At 38.3% G+C, this 15479-nt stretch overlaps 1 protein-coding gene across 4 annotated transcripts in view; it reads right to left on the bottom strand.

Annotated features, from left to right (window-relative positions):
- The window catches only part of CLASP1 (cytoplasmic linker associated protein 1), a 162665-nt gene that overhangs the window by 47431 nt on the left and 99755 nt on the right, over positions 1 to 15479 (bottom strand). For 2 of the 4 annotated variants that reach the window (XM_080599257.1, XM_080599259.1), the window contains 4 exons: positions 8246 to 8349; positions 5737 to 5760; positions 4548 to 4792; positions 903 to 966 (listed from right to left, as the gene is read on the bottom strand). In XM_080599257.1, the coding sequence (XP_080455383.1) occupies positions 903 to 966; positions 4548 to 4792; positions 5737 to 5760; positions 8246 to 8349 (437 nt within the window). The remainder of the gene's footprint in view (positions 1 to 902; positions 967 to 4547; positions 4793 to 5736; positions 5761 to 8245; positions 8350 to 15479) is intronic. The other 2 variants (XM_080599258.1, XM_080599260.1) reach the window with 1 other exon arrangement.

Here is a 15479-nt window from a genome sequence, read left to right as displayed (position 1 = left end):
GTATACCCTTCTCCAAACTTTACCAAGTCCTTTCCCACTTCCCAGTTTATTCTGACTTCCAAGACTCCAGTCCCACATGTCATCCCAAATACAGAGTTCAGAAAGGACAGTGGGCAGAAATGAACCCTGAATTTACAGCAAAGGACCAAACTTTGACTTCAGTTATATTGAATCAATTTAGTGGCTGATATTCACACTTAAAACTAATGAATTTGCAGCAGTAATTCTCTAAAGGCAGTGAAGATGAGAGATGGCCACTGTCACATAGAACATACATTGGTCAAGTGCGTAATAAACCATCAACTTATCTATAAATGGGAAATATTTTGCAAACAAATAACTCTGGGTCTGAACAAGCTTATGGGCCCACCTTCTCCATTCTCTAACCTGCTTCTTTCTAAGAAATGCCTGTAAATTCCAGGAACAGCCTTCAACTTCAAAGGACAATGTTAGAAAGAAGGCAAAGTGTGTATATTGTTGTTGTTTTAAAATAAATAAAACAGATCCAAAACAACATCTTGATGAGAATCCATACTGCTTGCAGGTATATACAAACCCCAGAGGACAAGACACTTAACTATGGTTTATTACCCTTTAGACCTCGCTCTATTGCACATCACCAAGAAAATCCCTAGAGAAGTACAGATAAAAGTGAACCTCTCACTTAAGGAGCTGACACCCGAAAGTGTTTATTTTGGAAAGCATGGAGTAATATGTTCTTAGCAACAGGAGATAGATTGAGACACTTGCCTACAGAGTAAAACAGATAAAAACTGAAATTGATAAATGCCAGTTTTCCCCAGCAGATGGCAGGGGTAGAAATAAAGAATATTCATCTTGGAACAACGTAAAACATACACACATGCTAATTCAAGAGAATGAGCCAGTCATCGTGATCTTACCTTGCTGTGAGGGTCAGCAAACATGCGAGTAAATATTTCACAAAGCCTTTTTAACTCGACTCGGCTAAAATACATAATAAGACAATAATATTAATGCTAAAGCTCCAGTTGCCAAAAAAGAGCTGATAAATAGTAACAGCTGAAATATCTAATTTTGTTTGTTTAAACATTACTTAAGTCACACTTCTAAAAACCCTGTTTCGAGGTGAAGCCTTAACTGGCATTCCAGCTACTGCGATCACCAGGGTTATGACAAGAAATCCAATAAACAGGCTTTAAAATCATGAAGCCACTTTATTTTCTGTTGCTTCCATTTTCTTCTATAGATTGCAGAAGACAACTTGAAAAGAGAGTACTTGGGAGACATTTCCTTTCTGCATATATCAAGGTTGCTAATTCACAGAAAAACTGTGCTTTTGCAGCTTAGGAATAGGTTCCTCAGGCTTCCTTTCTGTCAGGTATTTCAATTTTTCAAGTGAAACCAGAACTTCCATGCTGTTTGGGTATATACTAATCATATATATTTTGGTAGCTCTCAGTAGCTTCAATGAAATCAGTCTAGAATTGCATTGTATTAACATATAGCAGAACAGACTCCAGAGGCTGAGAGTAGACAAACATACAGAAATTGAAGACAATCTATCAAGTAGGCAACCTACTAAATCAGAAGATAATTAAACTTACTTTCCTATTAGTAAGAGATTAGGTGCTCAGTAATACTCTTTTTATACAATTAGTAAAGAGTGGTCTATTCATAAGATACCAAGCTTGAGTCAAATGCAAAACTGGTGCCAAAGCTCTTATTAGCAATGTATTGAAATACACAAGTCCTACTCCTGCTGCAATGCAAACTGCCAAAGAATGTCAAAATTTTGCTTGTTCACTGTCCAAATGAAAACAGAGCAATTAGGTAATATTTCCTGCATACTATGGATGTGATTAGGTATTTTTCACAACTACTGTGAAACCAGAGTAACTACTGAAATGCACATTGATTGCTCAGAGAAGAGCTGTTTAGATCATGATTACATATACCTTCTTTCCAGAAAGATGTTAATTTACATTTCACCTATATATTTTCAGATATATATAGCCAGAATATGAGTAGTCTATAACTGTTTCATGTTAGCTTGTTTATAGTAATAAGTAGTTACTGTAAACTATTATAGTAGTTTATAGCATAGTAATACATTTTTTCAAATAGATTTGTAATCAGATTTTAAAATGGCACAAAGACAATGGTCTGCCCAAGAGCTTGATGTAAAGAAAAGGTCCTTGTAACGATGCCGAAGCAAGCTGTCAGCTTCATTCAGGTTGAGACTGCGCTGTCTCTAAACTGCCCTGCCATGCTCTCTTCATACAGACTGCTGCTCTCCGAATGAACTATTTATTACTTTAATATTAATTTCTTTGGGGACAACTGTTATACGAAGACAGCATGCGTAAGCATCTGTTTTCCAAAATCTTGCTGAGGTGACAAAGCAAGCGCTAAACTGAAAAACAAGCAGTGGAAGAACATTTCCTTAAGGGATTTGCTGGCCTTGTGTTGTTCGGAAGGCCTGACTGGGGAACCCTCAGAGAACTAGGCCACACGAAGCTAGATGAAGCAATGAGGATAGGCGTGTGCTTTGCAAGCTCATCTTTCTGGATATATAATTCACTGCTTACATAGGATCTTTCAGATCCGAGGACTAAAGAAAACCTAGCCACATCACTGCTTTATGTTAAACTGGTTATACCACAACAGAAGATACCAGGTTTAATTAAAGACAGACAGACTTGCCACTTGGACTAATGACCTTGGTGATGTTCTCCATGATGCCGTGAGAACACGGTGAAGCAATCTGATCATTAGTACAGACACCAAAACAACCCTGAACTAAGGTGTAAGCAGAACAAAAGCAAACTGAAAGGAAATATAAAGAACTAAAAACAGTATCATTTTTTTTAAAAAAATAACTCTGCAGGGTGTAGTTTCTGGGAAAGGTTTATAAACTATTCAGAATCAGTGCCAAGAAAACTTGCTAGCTTAAGGGACTAGTGACAGCAGCACAATTCAAACACTGCAACCAGCAGAAATGAAAACAACAGTTTAGTTCCATTGGCATTTCTGCTAAGAATTACTAATGTGGATAAACAGTCCATCGCCCGATCTTCTCAGCATTTCCTGCCTTGGAATTATCACCCAACATATACAAAACCTTGGTTACTCTCTTGCACTTTTGTGGCCCAGCCAGAGTCTCACCCAACTTTTTCATGCAAGTATATGAGGTGCCACAGTTTTTTCAGACACCTTGTTAAAACAAAGTAAAAGAAAAAAGACAGCATTCATGTAGGAAGTATTTTTAAAATACTCATAAATAGACCACATCAAAAGGCATCTCTGACCTAGGAACTGTAACTACCATATTAAAAACCTGAAGCACTTCCCACTTACAGACTGCATCACATCATGTGAAGTGCTAGAATATACTTACTATGGCAGGAGAATAACCTTTCCAGACTAGCTCTCAGTGCATTTTTATTCAGCCTGTTATCAAGGGCTGTCAAATATTTTCAGCTAGTGTGAAGACCTTTTAAAAATGAAACAACTGCACAAATCCAAGAAGGTAGGCAGTAAGCTATTCAACAATCATTTATAAACTTGGTCATAATTTAAGTTTTATATAAAACTTATATTAATTTATATTAAGTTTATAATATTCATAACAAAAATTAAAACATCAGAGCTATTTGTGAATGCTATCTTCAAGGGAGCCAAAAGAAGCAACTTGTTTCCAAATTCTTTCACCATAAACTTAAGAGTAAAAAGCCTGTAGCATGAAAGCCAGTTAGTTAATGGGATTTGCTGTCTATAGCTAGCATGACATGGCTGTATTAAGTCTCCCTGTGACTACTGCGTAATTCTAAGATCTGTTTTAATGGGTGACATGCCAAAGGCGTTTGAAGGGTTTATTTGGCTTTCTACAAGGTGAAAATGTCTCTCTCCTACTATAGTTTCAGAGTCGGTACACCTACTTCATTGCCTTAAGAAATTTCCCTCTACATTGTAAATTACACCATTTACAGGAGACTCAAGTTTCTGATATAAGATTTTTCAAGAGTTACAAATAATTAAACCTGATGTGCTCACAAAGAGTCACAAATAATTATGCCTAACTCAGACCTCATAAAGAGCCAAAGAACACCCAACACACTGAGAACATCATTTGATCTCATCTTTGAAATACACACACCCTGAGTGGTTTTTAGAATAATGAAGTGTTTGCTTCACCAACTAAGCTGCTGGGAAAAAAAAGTACTGAAGATTCAAACGGTCTAATGTAAAAATAGTACCACCCTTGGAGTAAATTTACATTACCATCATTGTGGGAAATCTCACTGTGCTGCAACAAACAGGAGGCAGAAGGCAGAGCATAGAAAACCATATGCCTGAGTCCCATCTACATTACTACTACAAATTTCACACAAACAGTAGTGATGACAGCTACATTTTTTTCTGAAAGCAATTAACTCCCACACTGTGGAGACAGCTTTCACAGCTGTTAAAGGTACTATCTGTCTACACGAGGCAAGTACATATACTGACTTCTGGCTATAGCCATCTCCCTTGAATGACAGACAGTACAAAGCTACGAAGGTCACCTCAGCGTCCGCTGGCTTTTCAGTAAGTTCTGAAGACCTATGAGCCCCTCCTTCCTTTCAGACCAGTTGGAGCTGGCACAGTGGTTCAGGACCTCAGCCACATCTTCAGTCTGCCGCAGGTAGTGTGGAATGCCCCCATTCCTGGAACCATAGGAGCGCTCGGAGCAAGCACTTGATGCATCACTGTTAGCGTCATCATCTGAGTACATCCCATAGGGTTCATATCTTCTTCTCACAGGCTTTTTCTGGAAGAGGGGAAATTCAGTGTAAGTAAATTATATATAATTACATCAATTCCCAAAGAAAAGTGTTCTATCTATAACCACTAACAAAGGAAGATTAATGCTATTGTTATAGTGACATACATGTATATAGATAGATGTCACCGAGCACTGCCTGCTTACCTCTCTCAGTAGAGCAAGACAGATCCCAGTGATTTCAGGGAGAACATTAAAATGAATGGGGGAGCAAGGACTGCCTTCCCCAGCACAAGAACTAGATACTTATGCCCAGTGGAATTAGCTACAAGTAATGAAAACACATGTTGTTTTATTGTAAATAAAGGTCAGTTTCATTGTTACAGATTGTGATGATATAATCTCTATTTCAAGAAAAAAGATAAGGAAGAAAAAGCTGAAGGAATCTGTGCCGGCATGCACAGTCACTTTGATATTGATAATGAAGTGACTCTAGAAATGCACTGGGATACAGGCCATCACAATTTCTCTGTTAGTTTGGGCAAGATTTTTATTTATTTATTTTAAACAGAGGTTCCTAAGGGAGTTGAGTAATCAAATCCCACTCATTTCCACAGCATGGCATAAGGGGACCTAATTCCCTTAGGTAACATCTTGAACAACCTCAGTACTTACAGAATGGGTGTTACAATAATTTTGATAGCAAAACAAATTGTATACTACAATGTAAACTCTTAAATGAACCTAAACAGAACAGGATTGATACAACAATGTATCAGAGAAGATTGCCTATATTCTACAGTGTTTGCTACAGAATTCCTTCCAGTGTCCAGTCCTGCAGTTCTCAGACTTGTGAAGCCAGCAGAGTTTTGCTTCCACTAGGACTGCAGGAATGAAGCGTAGAAATTAACTCAAGTGCAGTATCATGGGTGTTAGCAACAGGCTGGGGAAAGTTTGAAAGTAGAAATAAAAAGTCAAGAAAGCACTAGTACCTTGCTCCTGGAGTCTCCTAACAGCTGTAGAGGCAGGAAAATATTGAAGGGTGGGAAAAAGCATAGAGAATTATGTCAGAAGCTTATGTAGGGTTTTTGTTTTTGCAACAAAAATGTATAGCAAATGTGTCTTAGCAAATTAAAAAAAACACAGTTTACGCAAAATAAAAGTGGGTATAATAACGCCTGGCATTATTTCCTGTCTGCTGCACTAACACGTATATCCTACAATTTCTATTAGAGAGCTTGGAAGTGAAATTATCTGTTAATAAGTTTCAGATGGCAGATCTAACCGCAGCACCTCTCTGCCTGCTTTTCAGAAACATTGCTTCTGGAAGATACCGGTTTTTGGGAGTGATTTATTTCCCTACACGTTATCGCTAGCTTTAGATTTTAGAATCTTAAAGAAATTCTGATGTCAAGGAACCACTATCTACAATACAGCACATTTAATCAACTTCACTTAACCAGATTCTCTTTCAACCCACAGTTCTTACACTGCACTTTTTTTTGAAGCTTAGCTCCTTTAAAGACAACCTGGCTGACACCACTGACTTAAAGGCCTTAACGCCAAAGTTTCCATCACCCTTTGAGCTTTTCTGACAGATCCGAGCACTGATTCACAGTACAGACAGTGTGCTTTTAGGCCAAGTCCAGCTCCTGAACAGAAGCAGTGGATCCAATGAGAACTGTAACGCATGGAGCAGAGGTCATAGAATGACCCGCTGTGTGTTTTGTTTAAACTTGAGTATTTGGCAAAGGACATCTCTGGAGTTCTTTTCACTTCCTACTGGAGGAAAAAGAATACTTGTCTGAGAACAAGGCTGCTGGGTAAAAGCTGGCATCACGCTACTCTCTCAAAAGGAGCCCAAACACTGTCTGTAAATTGCCTGTTGAGAGAAGACAACTAAGAAAGAACAAATTGGGGTGGTGGGAAAGAAGGGGTAAATAAGATCGTATTGCATCCCCTAAGATCATACCAATTCAGACTGATCAGCCAAGGTAGCAGAATTACTTACTCTCCAGCTAGACTCAAGGCTTTCCCTTTTAAGCGTTTAACTCTTTAAATAAGATTTTAACATTCCAGTATAACGTTACCTAGTTTAAAAGAGTACAATATTTAAAAGAAAACTCTGTAAGTATAGCTGCAGATTAAGTCACACCGAGAGATCTTGGTGACCAGCAGTGAATTGGAACACCACCGTGACCCTCTTCTCCCACAAGAAACCAATATTCACCAACAGTTCACATTCTGGGATAAGGTCTCATTTCATTTACACAGGCAAACCATCACCTTTAATTATGCTGTGAAAAACTACAGTGGCAAATTTGAGGTGCTGAGAGCAGAAACCGGCTCACAAGCTGCTGAATTTGGTAACGAAAATGCCCGGCTAACAATTTAGCCCCCTGAATCTAACAGTACCATCTATGATATGCTGTCCTAACTCTGCATAATTCAGAAGCACTTTTTTATTTTTATGAAAAGAGATTTATTTATTTTTCAAGACACTTCTCTGAGTACTCTAATAATACTCTAGAAAAGGAAGCGACGTGAGCTGGTTGACAATCAAATACAAAAAGGAAAATGATGTTAGCCATCATTAGAGAAAGTAAACTAGGAAATGGAGAAAAAAGAGCATCTTTCACAAACTATGGGGTAATGTTTTTTTCTTGAGGGAAGCTCTAAGATATCTGCCTTGGATACATCAGGAAATCCTACCCTCAGCTCAGGTCTAGAGCTGAGGAAGACCCAAGGTACACTGGTACCCAGATAATGCTGTAGAATAATTGCGCCTGCCTCTACACACTCTCTTTCCCCTGAGACAAATGCAAAGGCTTGTGATAACACCCATCTTCGGAAGAGCAGAAGACATTTTCTGGGTTCTGCCCAAGAGATTTTATACTACAATAAGATTATACAGGACAATAAAAGTTAAAAAATGGTAATAAATCACCAAATGTTTAGAAACCACTGGTAGCACACTACACAAACACACTTCAGTTTAACTGCATGAGATGGTACCAGTTACAGACAAGCCAAGCTATGAGCCAGGTGCAAGTAACAGAGCAGGAAGTGGCAGAGCTCTCAACTCTTCTTGAAACCGAATCCAGAATCGACACTAGAAGAGAAAACTGCGTTTTCCAGACAAAATCCTCATGCAGTTAATGGAATTAATGCAAATCCCTTCACCGCAGGCGCTGAGCACTCCTATGTTGCTGCGTATGTCTTCTGACAGCAAAGTTAAAGCCAAACAGCTGACTCAACCCATCCCGCAGCTCAGCATTGAGCCTCCTCAGTCTGTTTGTTAACTGCGGAGAACTGAGGTGGAACAAGGAAACGAATGCTGCTGCCAATGTACCCAAACACAACACAACACAAGGTAACTAACTCTACAGCATCAGACACTGGCACATTCAGAACAAAGCTACTTAGAAAGAGGAGAACGTACGTACAGGTAACTTTAAGCCACTTTCCGGTGTCGGAAGCATTTTGTATTTTTCCTCTTACCAGTGCATCAGCCACAGCAGCCTCCAGATCTGTGCTTGTGCTCAGGACTCGCATGGCATTCACAGAAGCAGGCAACCTGCCTGGCTGTCCGAGTCCAAACCGGTCTGCACAAAAGACAACATTGAAAGGGATTGTTAAATGAATTCACATTCACTTGGAATCCTAATCAGGTGTCTGAGCAGCACTCCCCAAAGGCTCTGGGAACTCTCAGTGCTTTTTCATTAAAGACTCTTTTATCCACAACTCTACAGAGTTTGCCATGACAGTAAGAAATAAACTATTGTTTGGTGGCTCACAGAGACAATTCCAGATCCTCAGGGCATGTCTTTTTCTTTTTCTTTTTTTTTTTAAGCTGGGAAGAAGGGTATCTATTTTGTGTTTCCTTTTAACAGAAGTTGTTTCAGTTTTATTTTAATGTCGGAGGCAGACATGCAGGCCCCAGCCTGGCTCTCTCAGAAACAAACAGAAAACTTCTCATTAACTTCAGAGAAACAGAATCGTGCCCGGTGTCAGGACATGTTAATACCAGAGCACTCATCCATCCATCCTGCAGCTTTTTCTCAGGCAAGGACGTGAGATTAGCAGCAGCAGATTAGCCTATGTTGTAAGGCTTGATTAACCGGTAGAATATCACCCTATGCCCCCCAGAATAAAAATAAAAGGTTTATTATTTGTTTGTGAGGTGACTCCAATTTTTGTTTTATTACTGTTCTGGAGAAGCAGCTTAAATGTACATTGGACTGAAATACAATTTTAAAGTTTTGTGACAAACCAAAACTGATTTTTTTTTTCTAATCAAACAATACCATCTTTCTCCCCTTGAATTTGATGGCAAAGCTCTCAATGGCATCCAAAGCAACAGGATTGGGTCCAAAGTGCCATTTACATTCCCAGTACTAATTAGCTTACTTTATCATTTGCCCAGAGTCTGAGAAAAATGTTACTGAAATGAGTATCTTTGAGCAAAAGCCGAATTCAGAAAGCCATCACTAGCAGGGACATGGCAGAAAGAGCGACTTGAGGATCACAGGCCGGGCTCTGGCAGCGCGGCACTTCCAAATCACAGGAGATGAGATGCACTATTTCTGGACTCCTGGCTCGTCTATAACCAGAAAGAGATGGTTTTTAGCAGAGTTTTTGCTTCCACCAGGGGCTGTCTTTGCTCACTCCTTCTGGGACATACCTAACACCTGTCCCCTGCCAATAAGAGTTTTGCCAGCAATTGCAGAGGTGCACAAATCAAGCTGCCTGAACCCATTTAATAGACCTTCATCTGACCCACACTGAATGCAGTCATCAAGCAGCCAGAGAGAGAGAGATCAAGTCACGTAGGACTTTTATTAGTTCATCTATATTTAATTTTATGAAGGAGAACAACTGTTTCTTAAAATATGTAACTACGTTGTGGGTTTCCACAAGAATGAACGTTATATTCAGCAGCTTACTGTATTTATTTTCAAAAACTTATCACAAAGCTGCATGCTTTCCTCTTTAGAAGCCTACTGCACTGAGATCTCTTAAGGAAATCAGCTCACACTGACCTGCGTAAAGTAAATCTGAGACTGAAGCTTGCCAGTCTCCCGTCCTAACTTTAAAGCTGTACCTGAGTATGTCAGAGCAAGGATTAAGCTACTGAGGGGAAAATAAGGAAGATTTGATAAACCTAAAATATTTTACTGAGAAAAAAAAATGTAGATTAGCATGTATTTCAGAAACGTTAGCAAAACTTACTGTTTCCCAGTTACGCAACCAAACAAGACATTTCTGATTTACAACAAAAGCACATTTTCTACAAAACACATTACAAGAGGAAAACAAAAACAAAAACAAACATCTTAAAACTACTGCCAAAAAGTAATCAAATCATGACATTTCACAAAGAAATAAAAGTTGTGTGTGTTATTACTATCCCCTTTTTTAATGCACTTGGGTTGAAGATTATTTCCAATATTTAGTTGAAACGGTACTTCATCCCTAACATGGAAAGATCCGTATGCTCTTAATGGAAGCACAGAGAACATGGCAATGCATTAAGTCAGATTGAAGCTAAAGTCACTGCTACAGAGATAAATACTGCAACGACGTAGAGAAGACAAGTATTTTCCTAAGTGCAAATTACACCTGGTATAGTACGAGGGCTGCAAAGTTGTGGACTCGGTTTTATGTTTGAACCCAACTAGATGACGTTACTTAAGTCTTCCTGAGATCAGAATTTGGCTTTATAGCTTAGAAATAACATAGCATCATATAATACCATTGTTACTTGTTTTCACGTTAATTTAGTATTACATTAGAAAAGGGTAGATAGTTTGTTTTTTTGTTGTTTGTTTTTTAAATGAAGAACAGAATGACAAAGTAATTCAATTGTAGATCAGTTTAAATACCCAGCATAAAATAAAATGAAGCTGTTTAATCAAATTGAGTAAGTACAATATGGCATGCTGACTTTTATCTGACCCCATAGCTATCAGGATTTATTTTTTTTTATTTTTAAATAATTCTTTCAGTGATCTTTAAATTCATAACACCCAAGTCACCCTGGGGTTCTCCCACACTGCTGCCACACCTGAACGCAGGAATTAGATCTTAGGAAGGACCTCAGCATATCTCTAACGTAGGGATGGGGACACATTTGACTCCAGGAATAACCAGTATAGGCAAGCCCGATCTTAATATCAAGAAATAAGCTGGGCAGTGTGAGCTCTGACCACATTTGCTTGTCTCCCTAGCTAGATTAATTATGCTCGTTACTTGACGAAAAATCCCAAACTTTTTTTTTCCCCTGATTTTGCCACTTTTAGGGAGATTTGGGCCTACTTTAGGACAAAGATGACTGTATATAATTTTATCATGCCTTATATCAAACCACAGGAGCCAAGCATGAAGTGATTATCATAGGAAGTTGAATGTAAAAAAGCTTAAGCTTAGATCTGTATTAGAATTGAGGGTCTTTTTTAATCTTCAGTGCTATTTTATTAAATACAAATTCTAATTGCCGCTTTGAAAAACGCAGGAGTCAAATCTGCTTGCATCATTTCTGCAGTTACCTGATAAGGGAAATGTTTTGAAAGTTTTAGTTAATTGACAGCAATTTAACTGCACTTAAGAGAAACAGAACATTTTTCACTCCCTACCTGAGGGGGGTTAATTAAATAACTTTTAGTGTCACTAATTCCTTATGCAATTTTAGCATCCGAGCAAACACTGAAGCCCTCATTCATCTTCTACACCATCTTTGTCCCCACAATTAAGTTTCTATTGACCCCAAACTAGCAGCCCTCATTAATCTACTTTTAAGACTTCTAGTGAAATACCCTGATTTCAAGGGAGCTTCAGGAACTGCAAAACTGCAAATCCAGCACTGGGATGGGGAAGAAGGCAACTGGAATCTGCAGATTTTTCTCATTATATCTATGCATTAATCTCCTGATGCAGTGCCCCATGAAATTAATGGATTCATTTTTCCCCACAGCTTCCATGCTCTTTGGATAAGGTCTTCAGTATTATATGGAGGATGGATCATGTATTATGCTCCAAAGTTCATTTTGAAAGCTCATCAGGTGCTTAATTCTTGCTGCTTTTGTGAATTTTGGACAGGATCCTGCAAAGCACTTCCATTAACAGAGACAGGAGTCTGAAAAATTTAGTAATAAATGGGATAAGACCCACTGGGATCCAGTCTTAAACATTGGCAACTGCTACACTGCTAAAGAGGAACTATGAACATAAATTGCAAGGACTCTGCGTCATTCAGGATTTAGCCCAAGCTGTACAACTTATCCAATTTTCAGGAGAATTGAGAAAGCCCTGGATCACCCTTTGTTTAAACACTGCTCACAATGTTCCTAAAATACACAAAATTAAAAAAACATTCAATAAATGAAATTCAAAAGAAAAAGTCACGTTGAACAGAACAGAACAAAAAGCCTCACAGCGGTGAGAAGCACATGCCAAGTGCTGGCTGATGCACATGACAGCAAATGTTAAAATGGTGTAAAACAAGACTACATATAAGAAGCAGAGTCATGCAGTTAGCGCTTGTTCACCTGACTGCCCAACAGAATCAGCAGTGGAGAGAGCACTAGTGGACCTGGAATGACGTCGAGAAGCTGCAAGTAGAAGGAATGGCAACACCCACAGGATTAACATACATTTAACCCGAGACAGAAAATGCCACAATCCAAGGGGGATGCAAGTGACCACTACCAGTAAACGTGTCTCGTAGCGACATGGAAATGACGCTGTATATGAATGCATAACAGATATAGTGCAAGCCCCACAGTGATACCTCCGTCTGTAGCTTCTCCTCCCTCTCCCCCATGACCATAAACACGATGCATGACAAAACTCGTTTGTAACGGTCCCAAACCCGGTGCAGTTCAGCAAAGAAAACCAGTGTGCATTAGTCCCGTTCCAGAAGCACAGGTCTGGAAGATGACACCATGAGGACGTGGAGCATATACCCACAGAGCAGGATTTAGATTTCTCTGATCTAAACCCCACAGTGAAGCCATGATCAATGATTAGAAATTGTGCTTGCAGCATTTTTCCAAAACACTGGAGCCTACGCACAAGAAAACAACGTTTACAAAGAGAATGAATAACCACAGAAGTAGGAAGAGTGCAAGGAGTCATACAGGGAGGCCACTCAACCACTGCCTATAGGTGTTTTGGTTTGGGCTTTTTTTTTCTTCAAGTAAACATCCATATTGTAGCTGTTGCTACTACCGATGGTCTCTTGCTTTAACAAATCTTGCATACATTTTTTTTTAATCTAATTATACACCTATGTGCCTACACAGATATTGATCTGAATATGCACATACGTGCATCGAGGATCACACCGTTTGTAAACAAATTGTTAACAGCAACAGAACAGGCAGTAGCAGAAAAGCTGAAGCCAAATATAGCTCCCACTTCAATTCCCAACTGTCAGCAGCAATGAATCACAAAATGCCTTTGGAGAGACTTTCAGTTCTTGGATTCAGCATAAAGGTGAGATACTTATGAAGGCAAATGGAAAGCCCAGCCATTTCCAAATTACAGCAATTTAGCTTCTCAAAAAAGTTCTTGCCTGTGTCTAGCAATGATATGCTCACTTAACTCAAAGCAACTGACCCAAGAAACTGCCCGTGTGAGCAGTTTGTCAGACTCACTGGAGGCCTTGTTGCTTTAACATCATGACTAATACTGTCAAGAAACTGAAAAAATGAACCCAAATCACCATGTAATACAAATGAGATTTGTCAGTAGCGCATATACAAGTGCAATAGAAAATGTGTAAGGCTTCTGTTTAATACAAAGCATTTGTAAACAAATACTAATATAATATAAAGGAGAAATTAGCAAAATGAGAAAATTCAAGTTCTCTCCCAGCTATGACAGCTTGGCTAAGAGCTCTACACAATATGCAATATGGTCTTTAAATATGTAGAACACATGCGTTTATTCAAGAGAACAATCCCGCTGACACCGTAAGTAACTTCGGATCAGTGCCGGATTACAGACTGAACCTCACAATCAGAATTCTGAGCTTGCGATTGCTTTCTTCTGCGCCATCCAACTGTGCCTCTGTGGATGTCACTGCAAGATCAAGGCCCAAGAAGGAAGAGCCATAATCAAATAAAAATTAAAAAATCACATTTCTGCAAGGAGACTCAGCGTACAGTGACTCTTCACTGGTGTTTCCTAACTTCAAAAGCAGCGTGTTTGGTGCTTAGACATGCCTATTTGCACAGCAGCCTTGAAAATAAGCAATTTGCAAGGCCAGGACGTCAGTGTTGACACTGATCATAATAGCGCTAAATGCAAGAATACTGTCATTTATATATAACTAGCTTAAGTATAATTCACTAATATAAAATTAATCTTATATTAAGTTATTTCAGCATTAATGTAAGATGAACTGGATTCTAAAAATACTGTAGTGGAATCATCCTGTTTTAGCTTAAATTGCTATATATACACACAAATTTCTTTGAGATGAATTACAAGTTACAGAATTAAGCTGACATACACATTTAAGCCTACAACATTTCAATGAAAACACAAGAAAAAAGACAGCAGGATAGCAACAATACTGGCGTATTATTATATTGATACTTTCTCCCCACTTTCAATCTTCCCTTCCATTAATTACTTCTCTAACAACTGCATTTCTAGAAATGCAATCATCTTCAGATAATTAAATATCATTAGTTAAAAATGAAATGCTCCTCCTCCCCACAATGAAATTTGTTTCAACCACTGTAATAGACATCTGTAACTGAAATTTCATATTCAGTGTACAAGTCAGACTCTGTGGTGCACCAAATTCACACCAACTGTGATTCTGGCACACTGCATTTATTTTTCAGAGCAAGGGCTCAGAAGACTGTATCTCAATTAATGTATTTTCACTAAAATAGAAGAGAGACAGTACAATAATAGAATACTAACAAGTTCACCCTGAAATCCACATGCCTACACACACTGGGTGAAGAAAACAGCCTCATCCAAAATTGAAACAAGACAGGTAACTATAAAAACAAGCATATTTACCACACCTTCATGGCTCTGGTATCAAATCAGCTTCGTTTAGTCAATAGAAATTCATTAATCTATCAAAAGGAACTATGAATGAACTTCTGAGTACTAAGCTGAACTCCACTCATTTCTCAACAAAAATTGTGATACTTGCAGATAAAGCAAATAGATCTCATAGCTCAATAGATTGAATGAAGTTTTGAACCCAAAAGCCTCTTGAAGATTCCACTCTACGTCACTGAAGTCAATGGGAATTTTGCCAATGATTTCATATGGATGAAGACAATGAGCCTCTCCACTGATAGCATTTGAAGTTGAGATGAATAAATGAATGACAATAGCTATGTAGATTTAAACGATTATGCAAAGTACAGAATACTTACTATGAGAACCAAATCAGAAATTTTTGTCCATCTATCCATATTTTTAATAACTTTTTCTTACTATTTGATTTGTTGGAGAATTAGGCCCAAAATGCTACTTAGTACTTCTTATAGCTGTATTTTGTCACTATGTGCAAAATAAATCTTGTAATAAATTCTTCAATCTTGACCACATCTCTAAGAGCCTTTTTCTCACTTTTAATATCACTATATATAATATATAGATATAGATATATTCTATCTATAGATATAGATATATTCATAGATATAATATATCTATGAAATTACTACGTAAAGGAAAAGGGCCTGGAGATAAACTACATTTC

The sequence above is a fragment of the Anser brachyrhynchus genome, assembly GCF_964034855.1.
Source record: "Anser brachyrhynchus genome assembly, chromosome: 7".
NCBI lineage: Eukaryota > Metazoa > Chordata > Aves > Anseriformes > Anatidae > Anser > Anser brachyrhynchus.
This window is presented reverse-complemented; position numbering and strand designations above follow the sequence as displayed.